We start from the raw sequence: 26,944 nt of genomic DNA on the forward strand, positions 1-26,944 counted from the left end.
GTATTTTAGTGATTGACAAAATGAAGTGGATACCTGCCTGGTTTGCTCAGTTTCCACTGTGCCTTCAAATCCCATCAGGTATTGCGGCATTGACCTCGTTTGTGTCGCCATGTTTGAGTTCAGCAGAGCGTTTGCTGGTGTTTTTGTGCAGTTTTGAGTGAATTCTTACACCCAATATGATGGAAATGTTACAAGTGACGAAAGCAGAAAGCATGGATAGAGTGTCGTGACATTCCCCACGAGGTCGTCTGATTAAGATACACCTGCATTCCTTTGGAGAGCATATTTACGCATTAAAGTTAGATAAGTTGTCCACTTCCTGGTCTGGGTAAGTTGTCTGCACTGATGTCATTTAACGTGTAGGTTTATGATGGAGTTTGTCTATGTTCCGCATAGTTACTGAATAATTCCAGATTTGTACTACTGCGTAAAACCACTGATCAGAATGAAGTACGCTGATTTATCAGATCATAAGTGCGCATTGCTGTGGCCCGGAAGTTGGAGGTGGTTGTTTTCGCTCACGTTTGTTTGTCTATTTAGTGAACAGCCTACCACAATTTTTACATGTATCGTTATGATTTTTTTGTATTTATTTTATTTTTTTAACTGAAGACATATCCCGATAGGCAAGAATTGATTCAATTGTCGAGGTCAGGAAAAATCTTGGAACATGGGAACAATCCCTATCTTTAACATTGAACGAATTTTCAAAAATTCACAACCGTCAAAAAAAAAAAAAAATCACATTTCTTTCATATTTGAGAGCGTTATGTAGGATGGTATCCTTTATTGCCTGACAAAGTTTGATCAGGATCTGATCCAGGTTACAGATTTTGTGGCCATTTAAATTTAACATTGAAAACCCAATTTAATGTATATTTTACAATATATCTTAATCAAACATACCCAAATCACTCTCATATTTGAAAGTGAGGTGCAAACTGGCACTCACTATGGCCTGACAAAGTTTGATCAGGATCTGATCCAGATTGTGTATTTTTTGGACTTTTGAATTTAATATTGAAAAGCTCATTTGGTGTGCATTTTGCATTATATCACAATCAAAAATGCCTCAATCACTCTCATTTTTTTTTGTGATGGATTTACCTACACCACTAAAATTGGATGGAGGTTCCAGTTTTATGCCCGTTTGTTTATCTTCCAGTTATCAGTCGGGAAAATAAGTGCCAAAAAGCAATGACAAATTGTGCACAGCAAAGATAACCAATGTTCTGTGAAAATTATCTGAAAAACAATTTAGAAACCAAAACGTTGGGGGGAAAAACAAAACACCACAAAAAAAAACCTTTGATTCAAGTGCATGAACTAAATATGTACTCCTGACATTTGATCATACCAAATTTATCTTATGAAAAGCCACATCTAACAGGACTTTGACCTTGAAATTTTTTCTAAGGTAAAATTTTGTGGAATTGGAAATTGTTTGCAGAGGTTTGTGCTCTTGCTCAAAATGTTTTCACAGTTAAACCATAACTCAAACTTATTCTAATCATAACCCTAAACAATTTAAAATAAAATAACTTTGAATGGTTGTTAGGAAGCTGAGACAGGTTTATAGCATCATTTTAATGGCATTATCAGATCAGTGTCAATAATTATATTGGCCCAGCAAAGTCCAAGGTGATGGTCTAGTGATTAAGCATTGTGCTTGAGACCAGAGGATCCTCTGTTCAAACCCCCAGCCTGACGGGGGTTTGAACAAGGTCCTTAATCCCCAGTTGCTTCTGATGTGTTGTGAGTGTCTTGCATGGCAGCACCCTGACATCGGTGTTTGTGTGAATGGGTGAATGTGAGGCATAATTGTAAAGCACTTTGAGCGTCTGATGCAGATAGAAAAGCGCTATATAAATTTTTTTCAAAAATTTTTTTTGAAAAAAAAAAAAAAAAAAAAAGCCAGAGAGCCACGGAGCCACCTCTCCAGGAACCCATGGTTCGGGTCTAGCTGTTCTGGTGCATTACAGGTGGACAGCAGCCTGGCGCACAGCGCACAACTGCGGAACTGTGATGGAGTGTCTATTTTTGGACTGCGTTTAAAAAAAAAAGAAAGAAGGGACATCTTTAAATGCTGCTGTAAATCTGTGAATTGAAAACCCACACTTTAAAGGGACCAGGTGTGGGAGGGCTGGAGGTTTGGACCAAACTCATGCCTAAACATGCGCCAACATGGCGTTATCATGGCGCTATCATTGCGCTATCATGGCACTACGTGGCTTAGTGTGGCTGATGCGAGCCATTCGAGGCTGTAATGACAGGTGGTCGTGGCTCACTAGAGGCTGCTACGTGGCACATGCGGGGTACAGAGAGGCACATAGTGGCACCTTCATAGTGGATACGTGATAGATGAAAACGTGGATCATTCTTCAAATAATCACCCCACATCCATGCATGGCTCCTTCTTCAGCCTTCATTATTCGGTGGGACCGAGGCTTTACGCTGCATACACACACACACACAAAATCCACTCTGCTGTAAGCCGTATGGATGCTTGAAAAACTGTTCAGATGAAAGGCTGATGTGATTTTTGGCTGGACTGAGGAAAAACAAAGTCTTATGCAAGTACACGAGGTCTGTCCAAAAAGTATCGGACCTTTTTATTTTTTGCAAAAACCATATGGATTTGAATCACGTGTGATTGCATCAGCCAAGCTTGAACCTTCGTGTGCATGCGTGAGTTTTTTCACGCCTGTCGGTTGCGTCATTCGCCTGTGAGCAGGCTTTGTGTGAGCAGTGGTCCACCCCTCTTGTCGGATTTTTATTGCGAATAAATGTCTAACGATTTGGAGCTTTGCTGCATCAAATTTTTCCAGAAACTGTGAGAGACCTCCAGCTGGACACCATTCGGAAAATTTAGATGGCTTTCAGCGACGATTTTATGGGGATTACACAGATTAAGGAGTGCTCCAGCCGGTTTAAAGACCACCCACAGCTGCTGAGAGTGCGCCGCGCTCCGAGCACCGATCGACAGGCTCAAACCCCGCTGAATCAACCAGATCATTTCCAACCTGAAGGCTTTGTTGATCCGGGACATCATCTGACTTTCACAAAAAAGGCAGAAGGCGTGGACATCAGAACTTTTTTGGCACATTTTACTGTTACAGGAGTTTTTTTCATGGAAAGAGAAGCAGAGGATTGCACCACCGTGCCGCTCATGGCACGGGACAAAACCACCTCCGTGTTGGTCTCACAGGACAGCTTTGAGATGGCTTTCAGACGGCTTCTGGTTGCTTTTCAGTCGTGTGAGTATCCGAGAAATTGTGCATGAGCTGGACATGCCCCAACATGTCCTGTGAGTCTTCATCACGGCGTTGCTTTGCGCCATGCGGCTCTGCCGCGATGCGCGGAATTCCTCCGCTCCTCTTTCCATGACAAAAACTCCTGTAACAGTGGAATGTGCCGTTCATTTCTAAACTGGACGCTGTCTTGATCCAGTATGTCGTCTGACTAGCACAGGAATTGCGGAAGACGTGGACATCAGCACTTTTTCGGCACATTGAGACAGACGTGCGGAGGAATTCCTCGCGTCGCAGCAGAGCTGCATGGCGCAAAGCAACACTGTGATGAAGCCTCACAGGACATGCTGGGGCATGTCCAGCTCATGCACAATTTCTCGGATACTCACACGACTGAAAAGCAACCGGAAGCTGTCTGAAAGCCATCTCAAAGCCGTTCTGTGAGACAAACACGGAGGTGGTTTTGTCCCGTGCCATGAGCGGCACAGTGGTGCAATCCTCCGCTTCTCTTTCCATGAAAAAAACTCCTGTAATAGTAGAATGTGCCGAAAAAGTGCTGATGCCTTTTTTGTGAAAGTCAGACGACGTCCCGAATCAACAAAGCCTTCACGTTGGAAATGATCTGGTTGTTTCAGCGGGGTTTGAGCCTGTCGATCGGTGCTCGGAGCGCACTCAGCAGCTGTGTAATCCTCATAAAATCATCACTGAAAGCCATCTAAATTTTCCAAATGGTGTCCAGCTGGAGGTCTTCTACAGTTTCTGGAAAAATTTGATGCAGGAAAGCTCCAAATCATTCAGACATTTATTCGCAATAAAAATCCGACGAGAGGGGTGGACCACTGCTCACACAAAGCCTGCTCACAGGCGAATGACGCAACCGACAGGCGTGAAAAAACTCACGCGTGCGCACGAAGGTTCAAGCTTGGCTGATGCAATCACACGTGATTCAAATCCATATGGTTTTTGAAAAAATAAGAAGGTCCGATACTTTTTGGACAGACCTCGTATATGGAAGTCCGAAGTCAGTGCACATCATCGCTGGAGTACACGTCGCAATTTGGACTTTAGCAGCAGTGGAACACCAAAATGTAAGTCCTTTTTCTGTTGTTTCTAAATTAATAAAATATAAAATGACAAGGATCTACGTTAGCTATTATATAAAACAAATAATTAATGTTTTTACATTCTTTCAATGGAACGAATATTTAATTTGGTGAAAGCTGGAACATACCATTCAAATCGACTTTGCCTCGTTGAATGGTATATTCCAGCTTTCACCTTATGAAATATTCGTACCATTGAACTCAAACATTCATTATTTGTATAACATACTTTCCAAAGCACAGCCAGTAAGTCTGAACAGACTTTTGAATTTGCTTTGGTTTTTCTAAATCTTTGATCTCATTCTGGTGTTTAAGAAATTACAGTCTAGTATTAATAGGAAGTAATTCCAGAAAGTAATGTGTATGTTGTGACGTTTCAATAATAAGTCATTTGATTGGTCGATCAAAATAGATAACTGAGATCAGCTGTTGTATTTTGCTACAAAATCTGATTGTGATGTGAAACTTTAACATGATTTTCTTCAACAATCATAAAATTTTGATCATACTCGTCTGAGACGCAATAGATATAATTGTTGCCCAAAAAATTCAGAGATATTATCTCACACAGCAACAATAGATTAAGTAACAAGAGTAAAGGCTATGTTTGGGCTGCATAAGACAAGCACAAGGCCAGAATTACAGAAAAGTGAATTATAGGGTGCACAGTACATTCACATGAAAGCAGAGAATCATGTAAAAAATGTTTAAACTTTACATACATTCATTCAACACATAATGAAAATGTTCTGTCATGCTATAGATTTACAAATACAATATTGATTAAATACATGCACATGATGTGATGTTTAATAGTACGATGAGGCTCACCATCAGAGGCTCTGAGCTTCCAAATACCTGGGGCCGCTACCTTGGACCCGGAGAACCAGTAACAAAATTGGTGCTACTGGTCCTGACCAGTAGGCTAAAAAAAAAGTCTCTAACCCTGAGGTATAAAGTGTGCTTTTATCAGTTTGGTGTATATACGGTGATATTTTCTTGTAATGTTTGTGTGTCCTCTGCAGCTGCAGCAATGCCTGAAGGACCGGAGCTGCATTTGGCCAGTCTGTATGTGAACAGAATGTGTGAAGGTGTGGTGTTTACGGGGCCAGTAAAAAAATCTGAAGTCAGCAAGAATCCTGATGTGGCCTTCACCTGTAGTGCTTACTGCATCTCAGCCACTTCCAGAGGGAAGGAAGTAAAACTTACACTGACACCCATGAAAAGTGATGATCCAAAGCAGAGAGTCCAGGCGGGGCAAGCGGACCGACCCATGGACATTGTGTTTCGTTTTGGGATGTCAGGCTATTTCCGCTTCACCACACAGGATGAGATCCCGAAGCATTCCCATCTGCAGTTCTCCTCCAACGAGAAGCCGTGCAGAGTGCTGAGCTTTGTAGATACACGCAGGTTTGGCAGCTGGGAGCCCAACGGCATGTGGCAGCCTGACAGAGGGCCATGTGTCATGTTTGAGTACAAAAGTTTCAGGTTAGCTGATGGTGCTGTTTGTGTCCCCTTTTTTAAACAAATGTTTCCTTGTGACGATCACCCGTCTTGTCATTTTTCAGGGAGAACGTTTTGTTGCATCTGTCTGATCGTGCATTTGACAAGCCCATCTGCGAAGTTCTTCTCAATCAAAAATACTTCAATGGAATTGGAAACTACTTGCGGGCTGAGATTCTTTTCAGGTGATCACGCGTGTGCAACCATTAGAGCTAATTAGTGCGGTATTACCGTGCTGTTGTATGTCAAGTGATTCCCCAAACAGTTCTTAAAAGTTCACGCTGGCTTAAATGGGTCAAATTATCTGCTTTTTCAGCAAACTAATTTGCAGTCAAGAGAGTTGATTTGCGAGTGTGTTTCTACATGCACAAGAACACGAGATCCCAAGCATATTTAATGATAAATGGGAAATAAAAGCTGGTTTTTACACAATATGACCTCATTACAGAGTGAGTGAACAACCAGTGAGCAGTCAAAAAGGTTTTTATACTTGATTTTGTTGTTTTGAAATAAACACAGCAAGATTGCAACAAACAGTAGCTTTGTGATATATAATGAACGACTGTTCATTGATAAATGGGACATTACAGGCATCTTGTTCAATCCCTGGGACACGGGTTTGGCTTTGTTCAGTGTTCAGTTTGATTTAAAACAATAGCAGCTTTGACAAGTTACAAATACTGCTTCCTTCAGATATGAACTCAGTGGTTTTCTTTCAGTTCTTTTGGGTGTTTTAATCTCCCACAGGAGGCACAAACACTTGGAAAACAAAGCAGCCTTTGCTCGTGAAGAATGGAATGGATCTAAAGTAGTGCATCTTTTTTTTGTTGTTTTTTTTAGGTTGAACATCGCGCCCTTTGTGCGAGCCAGGATACTGTTGGACAACCTTGAGTTAGAAGATGTACATGAAAACACAAAGTCTGTCAAAGAGGAGGAGGTAGACACAAAGGTGAAAGTACAGACGGGGACACTTTCAGACGATTACGTGCTCATGCAAGATGCTTTTGTTGTTGCTTGAACTGACACGCTCTTTGTTCTTGTTTTGTAAGGTCTTTATGAAGGTGAGAAAGAAAAGGGTGAAAGGGGAGGCTGCAGATCTGCTCAGGCTGTGTCATACAGTGCCTCTGGAGGTGGTGAACCTCGGTGGGTTATGTACTCACACAACATAATCATTCTCGTAGCATAGATAAAAGCACTTATTTTTCCTGTGTCTCATGTTAAATTCTGCTTATTTTATGTTTAAGGTGGAAAGGGTTACGATCCTGAGAAAGTAGATCAGTCCAAGTTTCAGGCATGGTTGCAGTGTTACTACGTAGATGGCATGAAATCAGTCCGGGATCACAATGGCAGAACAGTGTGGTTCAGAGTAAGCCGTGGGCAAATCTCTCTCTCTTTCTTTCTTTTTTAAATTTGACACCGGTTGTGTCACTAATACCTGCTCACTGGATTTCAGGGGGATCCAGGCCCCATGGCACCTACAGGTAAAGAGTAGGAATAAATGAAGTTATGGTAAACATTTAAGATGTTATATCAGTATATTTACAGACCTGAATTCTGTTTTAGATTCCAAATCACCAAAAGTAAAAAAGGGAGTCAAGAAAGGGGAGGATAAAGGCTCTGCAGCAAAGACAAAAAAGGTATAAACTCACTTCTCTGCTGATCGTATTTTAAGTTGCATGGATTTTTGTTATATTTTCGCCTCTGTTTGTTTGTGCTTCCACATGAAAGCAGACGATCAAGTTGCCGATTACGATTGAGCTAACTGACGCTGCATACACACACACACACACACACACACAAAATTCACTCCGCTGTAAGCCGTCTGGATGCTTGAAAAGCTGTTCAGATGAAAGGCTGACGTGATTTTTGGCTGGACTGAGGAAAAACTGTCTTTTTTTTTATATATACAGTAGCGTTCAGAATAATAGTAGTGCTACATGACTAAAAAGAGTAATCCAGGTTTTGAGTATATTTCTTATTGTTACATGGGAAACAAGGTACCAGTAGATTCTTACAAATCCAACAAGACCAAGCATTCATGATATGCACACTCTTAAGGCTATGAAATTGGGCTATTAGTAAAAAAAAAAGTAGAAAAGGGGGTGTTCACAATAATAGTAGCATCTGCTGTTGACGCTACAAACTCAAAACTATTATGTTCAAACTGCTTTTTTAGCAATCCTGTGAATCACTAAACTAGTATTTATTTGTATAACCACAGTTTTTCATGATTTCTTCACATCTGCGAGGCATTAATTTTGTTGATATGGAACCATGATTTTGCTTGGTTACTGGTGTGCTTGGGGTCATTGTCTTGTTGAAACACCCATTTCAAGGGCATGTCCTCTTCAGCATAAGGCAACATTACCTCTTCAAGTATTTTGACATATCCAGACTGATCCATGATACGTGGTATGCGATATATAGGCCCAACACCATAGTAGGAGAAACATGCCCATATCATGATGCTTGCACCACCATGCTTCACTGTCTCCACTGTGAACTGTGGCTTGAATTCAGAGTTTGGGGGTCGTCTCACAAACTGCCTGCGGCCCTTGGACCCAAAAAGAACAATTCTACACTCATCAGTCCACAGAATATTCCTCCATTTCTCTTTAGGCCAGTTGATGTGTTCTTTAGCAAATTGTAACCTCTTCTGCACGTCTTTTATTTAACAGAGGGATTTTGCGGGGGATTCTTGCAAATAAATTAGCTTCACACAGGTGTCTTCTAACTGTCACAGCACTTACAGGTAACTCCAGACTGTCTTTGATCATCCTGGAGTTGATCAATGGATGAGCCTTTGGCATTCTGGTTATTCTTCTATCCATTTTGATGGTTGTTTTCCGTTTTCTTCCACGCATCTCTGTTTTTTTGTCCATTTTGATGAACAGCCTGTAATTGAACAGCCTATAATATTTGAACAGCCTATATAGCCTATAATTTCTTGCACCTGCATTTAAGTTTTCTCCTCTCCAATCAACTTTTTAATCAAACTACGCTGTTCTTCTGAACAATGTCTTGAACATCCCATTTTCCTCAGACTTTCAAAGAGAAAAGCATGTTAACAGGTGTTGGCTTCTTCCTTAAAGAGGGGACACCTGATTCACACCTGTTTGTTCCACAAAATTGACAAACTCACTGACTGAATGCCACACTATTATTGTGAACACCCCCTTTTCTACTTTTTTTATTTTTTACTAATAGCCCAGTTTCATAGCCTTAAGAGTGTGCATATCATGAATGCTTGGTCTTGTTGGATTTGTGAGAATCTACTGAATCTACTGGTACCTTGTTTCCCATGTAACAATAAGAAATACGAGGTCTGTCAATAAAGTATAGGTCCTTTTTATTTTTTTCAAAAACTATATGGATTTCATTCATATGTTTTTATGTCAGACATGCTTGAACCCTCGTGCGCATGCGTGAGTTTTTCCACGCCTGTCGGTGACGTCATTCGCCTGTGAGCACTCCTTGTGGGAGGAGTCGTCCAGCCCCTCGTCGGAATTCCTTTGTCTGAGAAGTTGCTGAGAGACTGGCGCTTTGTTTGATCAGAATTTTTTCTAAACCTGTGAGACACATCGAAGTGGACACGGTTCAAAAATTAAGCTGGTTTTCAGTGAAAATTTTAACGGCTGATGAGAGATTTTGAGGTGATACTGTCGCTTTAAGGACTTCCCACGGTACGAGACGTCGCGCAGCGCTCTCAGGCGCCGTCGTCAGCCTGTTTCAAGCTGAAAACCTCCACATTTCAGGCTCTATTGATCCAGGACGTCGTGAGAGAACAGAGAAGTTTCAGAAGAAGTCGGTTTCAGCATTTTATCCAGATATTCCACTGTTAACGGAGATTTTTTTAAATGAAAGACGTGCGGACGGATTGCAGCGTCGGCTCGCAGCCGCCGCGACGCTCCACCATAGGAAAAACACCTCTGTTGGAAGCCTTAAGGACAAGTTGGAACATGTCCAGCTGTTAAACAATTTCTCATATACTCACTCCACTGAAAGCCATCAAAAGCCGCCTGGATTTTACAAATGGTTATCAACACGGAGGTGTTTTTCCTGTGCCGCCGCACCGCGCCGGCTGCGTCCCGACGCGCGGACCCGTCCGCACGTCTTTCATTAAAAAAAGAGTGCTGCGCAACGTCTCGCTCCGTGGGAAGTCCTTAAAGCGACAGTATCACCTCAAAATCTCTCATCAGCCGTTAAAATTTTCACTGAAAACCAGATTAATTTTTCGAACCGTGTCCACTTTGATGTGTCTCACAGGTTTAGAAAAAATTTTGATCAAACAAAGCGCCAGTCTCTCAGCAACTTCTCAGACAAAGGAATTCCGACGAGGGGCTGGACGACTCCTCCCACAAGGAGTGCTCACAGGCGAATGAAGTCACCGACAGGCATGGAAAAACGCACGCATGCGCACGAGGGTTCAAGCATGTCTGACGTAAAAACATATGAATGAAATCCATATCGTTTTTGAAAAAAATAAAAAGGACCTATACTTTATTGACAGCCCTCGTATACTCAAAACCTGGATTAATCTTTTTAATCACATAGCCCTACTATTATTCTGAACACACACACACACACATTATATATATATACACTCAACAAAAATATAAACGCAACACTTTTGGTTTTGCTCCCATTTTGTATGAGATGAACTCAAAGATCTAAATCTTTTTCCACATACACAATATCACCATTTCCCTCAAATATTGTTCACAAACCAGTTTAAATCTGTGATAGTGAGCACTTCTCCTTTGCTGAGATAATCCATCCCACCTCACAGGTGTGCCATACCAAGATGCTGATTAGACACCATGATTAGTGCACGGGTGTGCCTTAGACTGTCCACAATAAAAGGCCACTCTGAAAGGTGCAGTTTTGTTTTATTGGGGGGGGGTACCAGTCAGTATCTGGTGTGACCACCATTTGCCTCATGCAGTGCAACACATCTCCTTCGCATAGAGTTGATCAGGTTGTCAATTGTGTCCTGTGGAATGTTGGTCCACTCCTCTTCAATGGCTGTGCGAAGTTGCTGGATATTGGCAGGAACTGGTACACGCTGTCGTATACGCCGGTCCAGAGCATCCCAAACATGCTCAATGGGTGATATGTCCAGTGAGTATGCCGGCCATGCAAGAACTGGAACATTTTCAGCTTCCAAGAATTGTGTACAGATCCTTGCAACATGGGGCCGTGCATTATCCTGCTGCAACATGAGGTGATGTTCTTGGATGTATGGCACAACAATGGGCCTCAGGATCTCGTCACGGTATCTCTGTGCATTCAAAATGCCATCAATAAAATGCACCTGTGTTCTTCGTCCATAACAGACGCCTGCCCATACCATAACCCCACCGCCACCATGGGCCACTCGATCCACAACATTGACATCAGCAAACCGCTCACCCACACGCCACACACGCTGTCTGCCATCTGCCCTGAACAGTGTGAACCGGGATTCATCTGTGAAGAGAACACCTCTCCAACGTGCCAAACGCCAGCGAATGTGAGCATTTGCCCACTCAAGTCGGTTATGACAATGAACTGGAGTCAGGTCGAGACCCCGATGAGGACGACGAGCATGCAGATGAGCTCCCTGAGACGGTTTCTGACAGTTTCTGCAGAAATCCTTTGGTTATGCAAACCGATTGTGTCAGCAGCTGTCCGAGTGGCTGGTCTCAGACGATCTTGGAGGTGAACATGCTGGATGTGGAGGTCCTGGGCTGGTGTGGTTACACATGGTGTGCGGTTGTGAGGCTGGTTGGATGTACTGCCAAATTCTCTGAAACACCTTTGGAGACAGCTTATGGTAGAGAAATGAACATTCAATACACAAGCAACAGCTCTGGTGGACATTCCTGCTGTCAGCATGCCAATTGCACGCTCCCTCAAATCTTGCGACATCTGTGGAATTGTGCTGTGTGATAAAACTGCACCTTTCAGAGTGGCCTTTTATTGTGGGCAGTCTAAGGCACACCTGTGCACTAATCATGGTGTCTAATCAGCATCTTGATATGGCACACCTGTGAGGTGGGATGGATTATCTCAGCAAAGGATAAGTGCTCACTATCACAGATTTAGACTGGTTTGTGAACAATATTTGAGGGAAATGGTGATATTGTGTATGTGGAAAAAGTTTTAGATCTTTGAGTTCATCTCATACAAAATGGGAGCAAAACCAAAAGTGTTGCGTTTATATTTTTGTTGAGTATGTATATATATATATATATATATATATATATATGCCTTTCAGCTTCTTGGGGGGGCTCCCCTCCACAGACACCCCTAATTACAGCCCCCTTAACCCCCTGCCACTTTAAGTATTTTTTAATGTAGATGTAAATTAATATTCAAAGTTTTCAGCTAGTTGACAGTAGAGCTGTACAATATGGCCAAATTATCACATCACAATATTGTCATATCAATAGCATATACAATATGACAATGATTTCACACAAAGGGCAGCAACAGTGAAAATTAAACATTCTTAAAGAAAACAGTAATAATACCACACTCATTTTGCACTCATCATACAGTGGTGCACTATAAGAAAAAGCTCTTTGACCCACTGACTTCTTCTTCACCCTGGGAACACACAATAATCCCGCATCCTGTGACCGCAAAACCTGGGACGGCACGTAGGGTTTCACCAAATCGGCCAAATAAGAAGATGCTAGTCCATGAACAACTTTATAGTAACATGATCTTAAAATCCTTTATAAATCATTGTTTGTTTGGATCAGCGATTTCAGTTAAATATATCATATAGCAGACAAACACAGTGATATTTGAGAAGTGAAATTAAGTTTATAGGATTTACAGAAAGTGTGCAGTAATTCTTTAAACAAAATTAGGCAGGTGCATAAATTTGGGCACCCCAACAGAAAAAAAAAAATACATCAATATTTAGTAGATCCTCCTTTTGAAGAAATAACAGCCTCTAAATGCTTCCTCTAGCTTCCAATCAGTCTGGATTCTGGTTGAAGGCATTTTGGACCATTCTTTACAAAACTTCTCAGGTCAGGTTTGTTTTCTGAGCATGGACAGCCCACTTAAAATCACACCACATATTTTCAGTAATATTCAAGTCTGGGGACTGAGATGGCCATTCCAGAACGTTGTACTTGTTCCTCTGCATGAATGCCTTAGTAGATTCTGAGCAGTATTTAGGGTCATTGTCTTGTTGAAAGATCCAGCCCTGGCGCAACTTCAACTTTGTCACTGTTTCATGAACATTATTCTCAAGAATCTGCTGATATTGACTGGAATCCATGTGATACCTCAACTTTAACAAGATTCCCAGTACCTGCACTGGCCACACAGCCACACAGCATGATGGAACCACCACCAAATTTTACTGTAGATAGCAAGTGTTTTTCTTGGAATGCTGTGTTCTTTTTCAGCCATGCATACCACCCCTTATGTCCAAATAACTCCATTTTAGTTTCATCAGTCCACAGCACCTTATTCCAAAATGAAGCTGGTTTGTCTAAATGTGCTTTAGCATACCTCAAGCGACTCTGTTTCTGGCGTGTACGCAGAAGAGGCTTCCTCTGCATTACTCTCATATACAGCATCTCCTTGTGCAAAGTGCGCTGCATCGTTAAATGATGCACAGAAACACTATCTGCAGCAACATGTTGTAGGTCTTTGAAGCAAGTCTATGGGTTGACGATGACTGTTCTCTAATCCTTCGCTTCAGCTTATGAGATTTTTCTTGGCCTGCCACTTCGGCCTTAACTAGTACTGTGCTTGTGGTCTTCCGTTTTCTCACTATGTTCCTCACAGTCGAAACTGACAGCTAAAATCTCTGAGATAGCTTTTTGTATCCTCCCTCTAAACCATGATGTTGAACAATCTTTGTTCTCAGGTCATTTGAGAGTTGTTTAGAGGTTCCCATGTTGCCACTCATTAGAAGAGAAACATCTGCAAATGGCCACCTTAAACACCCTTTCTTATGATTGGATTCACCTGTGTAAGGAAGTCAAGGGTCAATGAGCTTACCAAACCAATTTTGTGTTCCAATAATTAGTGCTAAATGTATTCAAATCAGTAAAATGACAAGGGTGCCCAAATTTATGCACCTGCTTAATTTAGTTTAATTATTGCACACTTTCTGTAAATAGTAGAAATTTAATTTCACTCTTTTTTTTCTTTTTTTTTCTTTTTTAACTGAAACTGCTGATCCAGACAACCAAAGATTTATTTTGGAAAATCATGGAAATCATCAGGGTGCCCAAACTTTTACATACCACTGAAAAGTTAGGATCCAGTGCCCTCCAAAAGTATTGGAACACTTGGTGTTTCACATATTATATGTTCGATGTCACTGACATTAATGAGCGAAGCTCTTCACTGTCTGTGTATATATATATCGTCAAACAGTAATTTAAAATTGAATAATTGTTGCAGAACCTACCATCAGTTTGTGGCTTTTTACAACAATGTCCTGTTTGTGACTTTTTCCCCTATGGGCATTTTTTGTGCCATTTCTGGTTTGTGCTTTCATCTACTATAAGAGTGAGCTTCTCGCTGCTGTGCGGCGTTTCGCTCGTATTATCTGTAACAGCAGTCATTTCATTATAGGTGGCCAATAAACGTGCATTAAAAGAACATGTGGCCAAACAACAAACTGTGAAGAAAAAGCTGAAGAAAGAAAAGGAGACCAGATCTAAGCAAGAAGGGTTTGGAAAAGTCAACACACCTCAGGATGATAAGACAGTAAATGCACGTAGGAGGAGGACGAGCAATGTACATGTGGCTGCAGGTAAGAGATGACATTTTCTCTGGAAATAAGTCAACCACAAGAGCATTTTAATCCTACAGTCCTTTCCCCCTGCCCTCCCCAGGTTCACAGAGGCGAAGAGAGAGAGTAACCACTCAGAGCAGCAAATGAAAGCACATCAAAAAGAAAGAGGCACCACTGTCTGACAATTTTTATACTATTGTTTATTTTTTAATTAAACAGCTTTTATACAAAAACTGAAATAATTATTAAATCTACAAAAGCAAAATCCAGTATATTGCTGGCATTTTCATATCGCCTATGGACCAAGTTTTTGATACCACCTAAGATGACTAAACACTAAAAATCCAGCATCAGTATATCATAGTCTACACAAACATGCGATAATGTTGACTGATAGCTATAGCCAGGTAGATGTCAATTAAAGAAGACATGTACAGTATTTGTCAGATCATAAGGATTCCAAAAAGGGATAGTTTATACCATCTATAGCTGAAAGTCATGGGATTAAAACCAGAAAGAAAAATAACGGTTGAGAAAGGCCGATTTCAGTTTGTACCGAAGGATAAAATCCCACAGAGACTCGAGGGTGCTGGTGTAGTTTGGATAGGGGTCAAAAATTAAAGTTGCTCCAATTCTGGTAAAAACTGCCAATTATTGGTTGAGCTAATAGGGATTTTTTTTTTTTTTTTAAAATCATTCATACCATAAGGTATACTTGGCTCTGATGTTAGATCAATGGTTTCATTTTCTCCTTGATTCATCCAAAAAGAAATTACATTACTTTTTATTGTCCAGTAAATGTTATGACTTTATGCAACATGCGAAATTCTAATTTTGAGTACCTTATACGAGCGAAGCAGCACGAAGCTCGCTAGCGGTGCACTGTCCCAAACAGGAAGTGCCAAATTTTGAGTAGACAGTGAAACAGGAAATGTCAAATGTTGAACACTTCCTGGAGTGACAATAGATGAGATCTCGTGGAATCTCATGGGAATTCCGTGGCAAGTTCACACTGAAACAGGAAGTACCAAATTTTGAGCCCACAGTGAAACAGGCAATGTCAAATGTTGAACACTTGCTGGATTGACAATACAGGAGATCTTGTGGGATCTCGCAGGAATTCGCTGGCAAGCTGAGACTGTTTTTTTTTTTTTTTTTTTTTTTTACAATTTCCCCCTAGTTTTGATCTGTTTTTTAAAACTAACCACTTCTTTGGTATGTTTTTCTGTTGTATTTAATCCTGTGTAAGGTTTCTGTGTAACTTTTTGTTTGTCTCATTAAGTAAAAAAAAAAAAAAAAAAAAAAAGTAAACTGTTGAACACGTCCTGGATCGACACTCGCGGGAATTTAGTGGCAAGATGAGGATGAAACAGGAAGTGCAAAATTGAGTCTACAGTTAAACAGGAAATGCCAAATGTTTAACATTTCCTGGCATGGGTGGAGCTGGGTGACGCTGCACCTCCTTGAAATTTGATTGGCCACCCCAGATGACTGACATGTCACAGCACCAAACGTCTGGTTGAAAAGAGCCATTTTGAAATCTGTGACACATATTGACTGCTAGGTCCATCCTGTACAGTAGCTGGTACTGGGTACCACACAGTTCTAATCTACCTTAGGAGAAGAGGAAAAATCTTGGAGCCAGATTTGAACCTGAACACGTCGTCCGAACCAAGGACTCCTAATTACACCAAGGTTACATTGGTGAATAAACTGTATTTTACCCCAGAAATGAGGTCCAGATTGTTAAAAGCGGCATTTTTGCTTTAAATCAGGTTAACATATATACACGTGTTTCTCCTGTGAGTTTAGTTTAATAAAACGATGTATAATAAAAATGTTATTGTGCTGTTTTGCACCTGTCTTAAAGTAACCCTGAGAATGTATTTGTTATTTAATTTTGTTTTAGCACTCTGGGGTCAGTCTGAACTGGGAGCGAAGAGCTGGATGTACTTGTTATTATTACACTGATAGCACGACTTTGTTTTCGTAGCCACTAACGACTGGGAGTGAAGCATGCTGGGATCATTCTGAACTGGGAGTGAAGAACTGCTTTTATTATATCTTTGAAATAACTTTCAGATGCCTGTTGATTAAAGAAATTATGTGCGCCAGGGAGGTTGAGTTGGCCACTCACCCTCCCTTCGCGGACACACTAGAAAAGAGGGAGTAGAACCATGCTTCAACAGAGTCTGCTGCGGGTTAACGTACGAACGCCCAGCCGGTTGACAGGCGCACTCTGCTGAAGGTGTTGGCTCTCCACCTTAAAGGCGTCACGGTAAGAGAAAAATGCGCTGCAACCACTTGTGTTTGATGTAACTGCTTTTGTGGGGAATAAATATACGCCTTTTTATTCTAGCAAAATGCAGTCTGTGTGATCATTTCTGTGTGCCGATCTGACCGAACCTTGTGTTTCAAAACATTTTTGGCGTTGTCGGCAGGATACGGTTACGCTCAGACTACACACAGAAATGTCTTGCTTTAGATTGGGAAAGAGAGATGCGGAGGTGGCATCTCAGCAGGAGTCTTGCTTTAGATTGGGAAAGAGAGATGCGGAGGTGGCATCTCAGCAGGAAGAAGTGGTCCCGGGGTGGGATGGGATCACTTTTAAGGAAATAGGCCAGCTTCTACGGCGACGTGGGGGACACCCTGGGCCGTGGACTGGAGCGATTCCCACCGCGACTCCGCCAGTTTTATGTGAAATGTTAAAACGGGTGGAGGTTAAAGAGAAAGCTCCGTTGGGAGGTATTCATGAAATGATGTGGATTTGTGCAGAAGCCTGGAAAGAGCGGGTTTTAACTTTAGATACAGTCCGCTCATCAGAATGTGCTAAATCACAAAAGGTGACAAGATTAGAACAACAAGTGAAGCAATTGGAAATTCAAGCCGAAGAAATAGACGGTGTACCAACTTCCTTCTTGGCTGAAAAATGTAAACAAAAAGGATTGAAAGTGACTTGTGTGTCAGGGATGCGCCCTGATATGTTTGAATTGGCCTCATTGTTGAAAGAAATTGTGCAGGGAGAAAAAGGAGTGAAACCTAGTGCCCCTCCCCTACAGGAGGAGGAGGAGGAGGACTCTGATGATGATCAGCTGCAAATAGCTGCAGTCCGGAAAGGAAAGAAAGACAAAAGAAGGGGAAAAATAAAGAAAGGCGTTCTTGGAGCTTTGACCCTTGCGAGGAAGATTAGGATGATGGTCAAACTCTTGTGGCCCGCCGAGAATTAAAACAATGGTTCACAAGTGATATTAGACCCCATGTGTGATTGGAAATATTTTGGAAAAAATCAGTTCAAGTCACCTCGGCTTTAGTGGACACAGGAGCGGAGGCCTCATTGATTCATGGAAATCCAGAGAAAATGAAGGGACCTATAGTTCCCTTAACTGGATTAGGCGGACAATTGGTGTATGGAAAAAATATATCGATACCGCTTAAAATTGGAAATATGCCAATTAAAGTGTACACTGTAATAGTGACTCCAATTAATGAATGGATAATTGGCATGGATATTTTAGCTGGAATGACTTTGCATTTAGAACAGGGTAAATTTCAATTTGGGATAGCAAACGTAAGAATGATTCTGGTGGGAAAAGTAAAAATGAAACCTTTTCCCATTCCAGAGGCTACATGTGTGATTAATCAGAAACAATATCGTATTCCTGGAGGACAAGCAGAAATTACTGCAACCATAAAAGACTACTTGGAGGCAGGAGTTTTGAAACCAGTGACAACAAAATGGAATAATCCATTGTGGCCAGTTCGTAAATCGGATGGTACATGGAGAATGACTGTAGACTTTAGAGGTCTAAATAAACATACACCGGCTTTGACTTCAGCTGTACCTGATGCTGTGAGTATAATTGAACGAGTGCAACATCATAGTGGTACGTGGTATGCTGTTATAGATTTGGCCAATGCATTCTTTACCATACCAATCCCAGAGGATAGGATGGAACAGTTTGCATTTACGTGGGAAGGACGGCAATATACATTCACAAGATTGCCACAAGGATATTTACACAGTCCCACTATTTGTCAGAGTGGTGGCGGAGCATTTGGAACAGTTCCAGGTTCCAATGAGAATGATGATCTCACATTACATTGATGACATTATGCTTCAAGGAGATACAGAAGCAGAAGTAGTGGAATATCTACCGAAATTAGTGACTCATATGAAATCATTTGGCTGGGAAATTAATCCAGCAAAGATTCAGGGACCAGCTCAAACAGTGAAATTCTTAGGTTGGAATAAAGGAGAGAGGGAAATCACACAAAAAGCTAAAGAGCTCATTTGATATGGCAAAGGAAGCCATACAACAAGCTGTGTCCTTAGGAAAAATGCAATCAGGACCAGTAGAACTTCAAGTGTCTGCTCAGAAGCTTTATATAATAAAGCTGCAGATCAATTAGTAAAAGTAATGATTGAATTAAGACAATCCAGCCCAGGATTGGCTAGATGGGCTCATGTCAAAGCAGGATATTGGGGGGTTCAAGGTACCCTAAAATGGGCCAGAGATCGAGGTATTGATCTAAAATTGGATGATGTGAAAACAGCAATCACTGAGTGTGAACAATGTCAACACCACCGGAAGGGTGTTCCTCAACATTTGCATGGGCAGTTAAATCGTGGTCAGTTAGATTTTATTGGACCACTGCCCATGTCTAAGGGATGTAGACATGCATGCACTGCTGTAGATACATTTTCTGGGGTCTTGGTAGTGCATCCATGTAAATTTGCAAATCAAATGGCCACACTTAAGTGTTTGAAAATAATACATGGTTTGCCAGTACTCATTTTACAGGAAATAAAGTGAAAGAGTGGGCCCAAGAACATCATGTTGAATGGATTTATCATATTCCCTATTACCCGCAAGTGGCGGGGTTAATAGAGCGAATGAACGGGCTTCTTAAAGAGACCCTACGGAAGCTGTCAAAAGATCGCACTATGCGACAATGGAAACAGGATTTGACCACTGCTGTGGATCAGCTGAACAATCGACCTTTAGGGTCAGGATCCACACCCTTGATAAGAATGATTTCAGGAGAAATGATAGAGCATACTACAGAAAGCATCAAAATGTGGAAAATTGATCCACAAGCGGAACTACCTGTCAGAGCAACTCCAGGCTCAGCAGGACTAGACTTAAGAACATTGACTACTGTCACATTGGTACCTGATCAAATTCAAGTGGTAAAAACAGGGCTAGGCCTACAGTGTCCGAAGGGCACATATGGGCACATCCTGCCACGCAGTGGTCTATCACTTAAAGGGCTGACTATTCAGGCCGGAGTGATAGATGCAGATTATCAAGGTGAGATTGGAGTGGTTTGTAGATTGTTTGGAGAACAACCCCTGATATTGAACAAAGGGGACAAAATTGCTCAATTAATCATTAAACCTTGTGAAATGGGGTTGGTACAGGCCTCAGATCAAGCAGGTGCCAAAGTTTGGGTGAAACAACCTAACGGACCGCCTAAGGCGGCAGAAATTATAGCTCAAGGGAATGATGCAACTGTTAGTATACTCTATCAGGGTGAAGAAAAATGGATAAATGTGCCTGTATCAAAGTGTTATGTAAGAGAAGACTAATAGTTGTCATTCTACCCGTAGTTACACTTGTGTTGTCTAGGCTCGGATTGATGCCCTGCTGGGAGTTGCTGATCGGGCGATCGAGGACCACAAGAGGCGGGCGTCGCTATGGCAACCAGTGGAAGCCCCGGGATTGGAGGTGTCGGCTGCTGGGTCATACTCCTCCTTGTAGGTGGTGCCATGGTCTCCGGTTGTTGGGGAATGACGGAAGGACATCAAGTGAGAGAAGTCCAACCACGAGTGGAGCTCGTCTGGAGAAATCTCACTAAAACAAGTCAACAGGACAATTTTACTTGTGCCACAAGCAACAGTGAAGACAAAGGTATATTGGCAAGTTACCTTTCCAAAAATTCCAATTTGCAGAAGACGTCGAAGGGCGTGGTATGACACTCTATTAGGAGGAACAGGAACTGTCCTGGGGGTGTCGAATACAGTTGATAATGAGGTAACTAGAACAATGCTATCTAATACTGGACAATATTCGTCTCAAGCGCTCCATCAGGTTGGAGAGTGGTTACCAACCGCATTGGTGGGGCAATTACAAAATGCTAATTTATGGCAAAAATGTTTTCAATGGCAATTGAAATTATGGAATGAAACTTATGATGCATTTAAAAATATTTCGCATATGGGAAATTGGACAGCATGTACATTACAAACCATTCATGCAGAGGCTCAAAGGGAAAGATTTCAGCGAATAGTTACTACAGGGAACTATCATGATTGGAGAAGGATTTGGAACATTAGCAACACCTTATGGTTAAAGCTACATCCAGAATATACACAATGTAATGAAACAGTATGTACTGGGTATTGGACCCAGTACAATGTGACACAACCAAAGGTTGTTTGTAAATATCAAGTGTTACCTGTGATAACGACTAATGGCTATTGGTTCTTGCATATGGATGGAGAGTGGTTAGAACCAAAAACTAATACGACTTTTGATACCAAAATGTGTGACAAAACAGATAAAGGTATGGCCTGTGTGCTGCAAACGGGATATGCCAATCCATGTCTAACCGACTCAGAGGTCGTACTTTGTGACTGGACAAGGGAAACACCAAGAGAAATGTTGTGGCAGATCGGCCCACATGCTCTGTGTGTTGCAACAATGAGAAATAATTCACAAGTACCTTCGGTTCCGTTTACTGGCTGCCTGAACAATGTGCACTTATGGCATTGGGGAAACCGGACGTATCGTTTGACTAATTATTCTGTATCGAGTCGGCTGACTTCGGTACAATGGGATGTATTGCATTCCCCATGGAGTCTTTCCCTGGAGCGTTTCAAATGCGCATTGGAACAATCTACGGAAATTCAGCAATTAATAGAGTCACATACGTCCAACATCTCCAGTCTCATGGTGTCTACATTGATAGCTAGTGACCGGGTAAAACATGTGGCAAAATTAGTACAGCAAGCATCAGCACATCATTGGTGGGATATCTTTTCAGGGATGTCTGTCACTGCCAGGAGTACCTTAGTGCCACCTTTGATACCAATATAATGTTACATTAGACCCCACAACATCGGGTTTTGTATGAGTATATTGTTTGGGACAGGTATAATCACGACTATATTACTCAAAATTTTGTTTGTGAATCACTGGAAGAAATGTGGGAAATGCTATGGCAGGACATAATCGCTGGAATAGGCTGGAGCCCAGCCTTACCTGAATCTGTTGGTGGTTACATAAATTGACTGGTGCAAAACACCAAGAGTGGAATGTATAATAAAAATGTTATTGTGCTGTTTTGCACCTGTCTTAAAGTAACCCTGAGAATTTATTTGTTATTTAATTTTGTTTTAGCACTCTGGGGTCAGTCTGAACTGGGAGCGAAGAGCTGGATGTACTTGTTATTATTACACTGATAGCACGACTTTGTTTTCGTAGCCACTAACGACTGGGAGTGAAGCATGCTGGGATCATTCTGAACTGGGAGTGAAGAACTGCTTTTATTATATCTTTGAAATAACTTTCAGATGCCTGTTGATTAAAGAAATTATGTGCGCCAGGGAGGTTGAGTTGGCCACTCACCCTCCCTTCGCGGACACACTAGAAAAGAGGGAGTAGAACCATGCTTCAACAGAGTCTGCTGCGGGTTAACGTACGAACGCCCAGCCGGTTGACAGGCGCACTCTGCTGAAGGTGTTGGCTCTCCACCTTAAAGGCGTCACGGTAAGAGAAAAATGCGCTGCAACCACTTGTGTTTGATGTAACTGCTTTTGTGGGGAATAAATATACGCCTTTTTATTCTAGCAAAATGCAGTCTGTGTGATCATTTCTGTGTGCCGATCTGACCGAACCTTGTGTTTCAAAACAAACGAGCACACAGCAGCTGATTCATGCTCTGTTGGCTTATATAAGATACTGCCCCTGAGTGTTTCTCAGTTGTTATTTCAACTGCTATTGCCAGCTGGTACTTTACACATTTTAATTTGTTTATGCTATTTCAAATACAATTTTTTTTCTAAGATTATCTTTATTAAACTCAAACTAAAAGCAAATCTCGAGATAGATAATTTTAGAATTTATATATATATATATATATAGAGAGAGAGAGAGAGAATTTATTGTGTTTGAAATGGCATAAACTAATTAAAATGTGTGAAATACCAAGTGTTCCAATACTTTTGGAGGGCACTGTATTCTAACCTTATGAGTGCAAAATGAGTCTGGTATTATTAATGTTTTGTTTAAGGATGTTTAATTTTCACTGTTGCTGCACTGAAATCATAGTCTTTGAATATGCATTTACATCTACATTAAGAAAAATGGTTAAAGTGGAAGGGGGTTAAGAGGGCTGTAGTTGGGGGGGGCTGAATATGAATTTACATCTCCACTAAGAAAAATGGTTAAAGTGGAAGGGGGTTTAGGGGCTGTAGTTAAGGGGAGCTGGGGGGCTGAAAGCTTTTAGGCATGCTAATGCTCCTTAGAAGCATTTATTGAAATTAAGTGTGAAGGACCGAAATGACATGGTGAGGACTTTTTTCAGGCATGTGAGACGCAAATAAAGAAAATGCTTAAAATGGTGGGGAGTTAAGAGGGCCATAGTTGGGGGGTCTGGGGGCAAAGCCCCCCATAAGAAAGCATTGTGCTCACACCGTGATTTTTTTTTTGTGACCCAATGGGGTGTCTAATTAGGTCAAATCACCAAGGTCCCTTGAGCACTGTCATCAATACCCATGTTGCTCTCGGTGTGTGAATGTGACACATTATTGTAAAGCCTGAATCCAATTGCATCAAATGAATAAAGTGCCGTGAAATGCAGACAATCTAAGGTCATAGAAGTCATGGATGGTGACCATCAAAACTATTCCTTTTAACCAATAATTTGCATCAACAAAATTGGGAGCAGTTTAAATTTATATCCCTCTGCAAACTAGATCATGGGGGCTCATACCGCTTAGCACTGGCTCACTCATAAGAATGTACTCCATCTAGTCACACAAGTGTGAATAAACCCCAGCAATAGTATTTAATAAAAATCAGGTATGGTTTTATTGTATTGTGACAACAGTCACAATACAAACATCTTCAGTTATACTCCAAACAACATTCCAAATGTGACCCTGCCTCAGAAAATGAAGAGCAGTGACACGATTTGGAAGGGCTTGAAGTTCAGAATAATTCCTTCTGGTCCAATGTGTGCTGGTTGAGTGGGGTCCGCTCTCTCCAGAAGGTCACAGCTGTGAAAAGAAAAGACTTTTAAGTTTGCAAATCAATGAATGGTAAAAGGCCAAACCACTTACTGCCATAAAAATACTTACTGCCAGGCTTCCTTCACTGGAAGAGTCGTGCACAGGGCTGTGGTCACACTGCTTCCGTGTGACTCATAAAGGCGGATGATAAGTGCCCCCTTCCTGTCCTCAGCCTGCGATTTCACAGTGCAGTTAACAGCCATTAATGTGGTGAATAATGTAGGCGAACTAAAGTCAGATAAAGCATTTGATGACTTACGGTACCTGTTTGATGGTTTCAAGGATGATGGCTGCTGCGCTCACGGAAAAGGCACTCCACGGTGTGACGTCAGACGAGCACCGGATTAGCCTCAGTGGAAAATTAAGGTTATACGCACACTGAATGACAGAAGCATCCTGGAAGGATCCTTGAATATAATCAAATATTAATACATTTTACATATAATTACTATTTCAGCAGTAATTGTATATTTGTCCTATTGAGATATCCCATAATCCCTTGCATGCCAGAGAGGAGCAGTAGTCAAAATAACAGAATCCACATGATGACGATTGTAAATGAACATTATACTACCAAAATGGAATTTTTTATGCTTTCATCATGTTAATAAGAGACTGCATGCATGAGACCCTGAAAACGTGCTAAAACAAATATTCCAAATAATCCGTGTCTGCTATGTTTAACCTGCGTGGAATTTAATAAACGCAAACAGATTTTCAGACATTTTATATATATATTACTCTGGAACAAACAGGACAAAAAGTGGTGTAAAGGACAATAAGCAGGACGTTAAAGAGCAAACTTCACTTTCCACCACAATCATGACCAGGAAGCGATCGCGGTTCACAGCGATTCCCATTGAAAATAATGGAGAAACAACCTGAGCTTCTCGCATGTTTACATAAAAAAACCACAATGACAACAGCTAAAAACTCATAACATATTCACAAGAGTTTTAGCAACAATATACAAAGAGATTTATGTTGCGGTGTTAATGCTGTTGTTCGTGTGCAGCGGTTAAAGTGCAGCCTTACCAGAGCATCTCAATGCATTTCTCAATGTCAGTGACATCTCGCAGAGCGGCGACCTGTCCGAAGTTTGTTCGATTTTGCAGGATTGAAACCTCAATAGGGTGAAGGTACAAAAACCTATGAGACCATTAAAACCTACCTGTATGTGGCATAACTGCATACGTGAAATGATGAGTGCCCATGTCAGCGTTGGCATCCGGGGCCTTGGCTGCTCTCAGTCTAAATTGGAAAATTATTGTTGGCTGAACAGTGCTAATCATTATTTTGGCTGTTCATGTTATATAGTGAAAATTGAGAGACTTTGGGCCACATGTTTTTGTTCCACTTGGGGTTTTATAGGTGCAGACCAAATTTGAACTCAATCACATAAGATTTAAAAGCCCCCCCAGAGTGACACATTTTCCTCTCCCTCCGCTGGCAAGGCAATGTCACCCTAACGGGAGAAGACTCTGATGCCATTATTTTTCTTTTACAGGTACATGTGATGGCTTCTAATTACAAAATGTGGTAGTTGATTGGTCACCCAGAGGAGAAAATTACTGGATTACTGCATTGCTTGTTTGGGGAAAATTGTTGCTTTGTGGGGGAGCCTAAACAATGTCCACTTACAATAAAATTTGGGACAGATCTTTTATTTTATTAGTGGAACAAGAACATGTGGCCCAAAAGTTTTTGTAACATTTGACATTCTGAACAGGTCGACTCATAATTAAGTATCTGTAGTATTTCTGCATATGAACATCAAGAAATCTTACAGGGATAATGTCATGGTGTTCTTATGAACTGAATAACCATATTTGCAGTCATTGAGCAGTGCAACTCCAAAATTGTGCTCCGACAAATCAGCCCATTTGTGACCCCAAACCTGAGAATTAAAAAAATAAACCATAAGAATTAACATACTTACCAGGTATTTTGCTTTTCAGAAAGACATAACTGACAACAGTTCTCATATGATTTGTATGTGCATTAAGCTACAACTACATATGATCTGGTTGCTGCATTACCAAATTCAGCTACATATTGTGATCTGGTTTATTAGTTTGGTAGGTTTTATTAGAAATAATGTGACTGACTGGGGAGCCTTTGCTATGAACTCTACATTATTAAAAAATGTGTGTAACTCAGGGTTATAATTCAAATGGCAATTGGTGGCAAGCAGACTAACTATAAGATGGATATAATTCAAATCAGTTGTGCATCTTACCTCAAATCTGGCCCAGTCCCAAGAGGTATTCCTGTGTGTGGGCCTGTGCAGATGACCAAACTGGATCTCATATGTAGCACTGGGACTGTGTACTTGCACTGGAAATTCCACCTTCAGAAACTTGTGGGATTCTGCCCAGTTCACCTGGAATTGGAAGATTCACAATGTGTTCACATGTGCATAAGTAGTACATCAATCAATCAATCAACTTTTTTTTTATATAGCGCCAAATCACAACAAACAGTTGCCCCAAGGCGCTCTATATTGTAAGGCAAGGCCATACAATAATTATGAAAAACCCCAACGGTCAAAACGACCCCCTATGAGCAAGCACTTGGCTACAGTGGGAAGGAAAAACTCCCTTTAACAGGAAGAAACCTCCAGCAGAACCAGGCTCAGGGAGGGGCAGTCTTCTGCTGAGACTGGTTGGGGCTGAGGGAAAGAACCAGGAAAAAGACATGCTGTGGAGGGGGGCAGAGATCGATCACTAATGATTAAATGCAGAGTGATGCATACGGAGCAAAAAGAGAAAGAAACAGTGCATCATGGGAACCCCCCCACAGTCTACGTCCTAAAGCAGCATAACCAAGGGATGGTCCAGGGTCACCTGATCCAGCCCTAACTATAAGCCTTAGCGAAAAGGAAAGTTTTAAGCCTAATCTTAAAGTAGAGAGGGTATCTGTCTCCCTGATCTGAATTGGGAGCTGGTTCCACAGGAGAGGAGCCTGAAAGCTGAAGGCTCTGCCTCCCATTCTACTCTTACAAACCCTAGGAACTACAAGTAAGCCTGCAGTCTGA

The 26,944-nt window shown here is 41.4% G+C and overlaps 2 protein-coding genes across 2 annotated transcripts in view; one reads left to right on the plus strand and one right to left on the minus strand.

The window, feature by feature from the left end:
* The first annotated feature begins 87 nt into the window (after window positions 1-87).
* Window positions 88-16,210, plus strand: neil1 (nei-like DNA glycosylase 1). Its single transcript, XM_034176444.1, has 10 exons — window positions 88-328; window positions 5,380-5,842; window positions 5,923-6,042; window positions 6,698-6,806; window positions 6,907-7,000; window positions 7,102-7,223; window positions 7,311-7,338; window positions 7,421-7,494; window positions 14,450-14,630; window positions 14,713-16,210. Exons 2-10 carry the CDS (start codon window positions 5,388-5,390, stop codon window positions 14,757-14,759), a joined length of 1,230 nt encoding a protein of 409 aa, XP_034032335.1. The 5' UTR covers window positions 88-328; window positions 5,380-5,387; the 3' UTR covers window positions 14,760-16,210.
* A 6,656-nt stretch (window positions 16,211-22,866) lies between these two features.
* Window positions 22,867-26,944, minus strand: part of man2c1 (mannosidase, alpha, class 2C, member 1) — a 16,287-nt gene continuing 12,209 nt past the window's right edge. Inside the window, exons 8-13 of the mRNA XM_034175485.1 lie at window positions 26,147-26,305; window positions 25,695-25,804; window positions 25,079-25,158; window positions 24,172-24,314; window positions 23,977-24,080; window positions 22,867-23,895 (exon numbers count right to left, since the gene is read on the minus strand). Coding sequence (XP_034031376.1) covers window positions 23,784-23,895; window positions 23,977-24,080; window positions 24,172-24,314; window positions 25,079-25,158; window positions 25,695-25,804; window positions 26,147-26,305 — 708 coding nt within the window. The 3' untranslated portion in view covers window positions 22,867-23,783. The remainder of the gene's footprint in view (window positions 23,896-23,976; window positions 24,081-24,171; window positions 24,315-25,078; window positions 25,159-25,694; window positions 25,805-26,146; window positions 26,306-26,944) is intronic.

Source organism: Thalassophryne amazonica, chromosome 8, assembly GCF_902500255.1.
Source record: "Thalassophryne amazonica chromosome 8, fThaAma1.1, whole genome shotgun sequence".
NCBI classification, from domain to species: Eukaryota; Metazoa; Chordata; class Actinopteri; order Batrachoidiformes; family Batrachoididae; genus Thalassophryne; species Thalassophryne amazonica.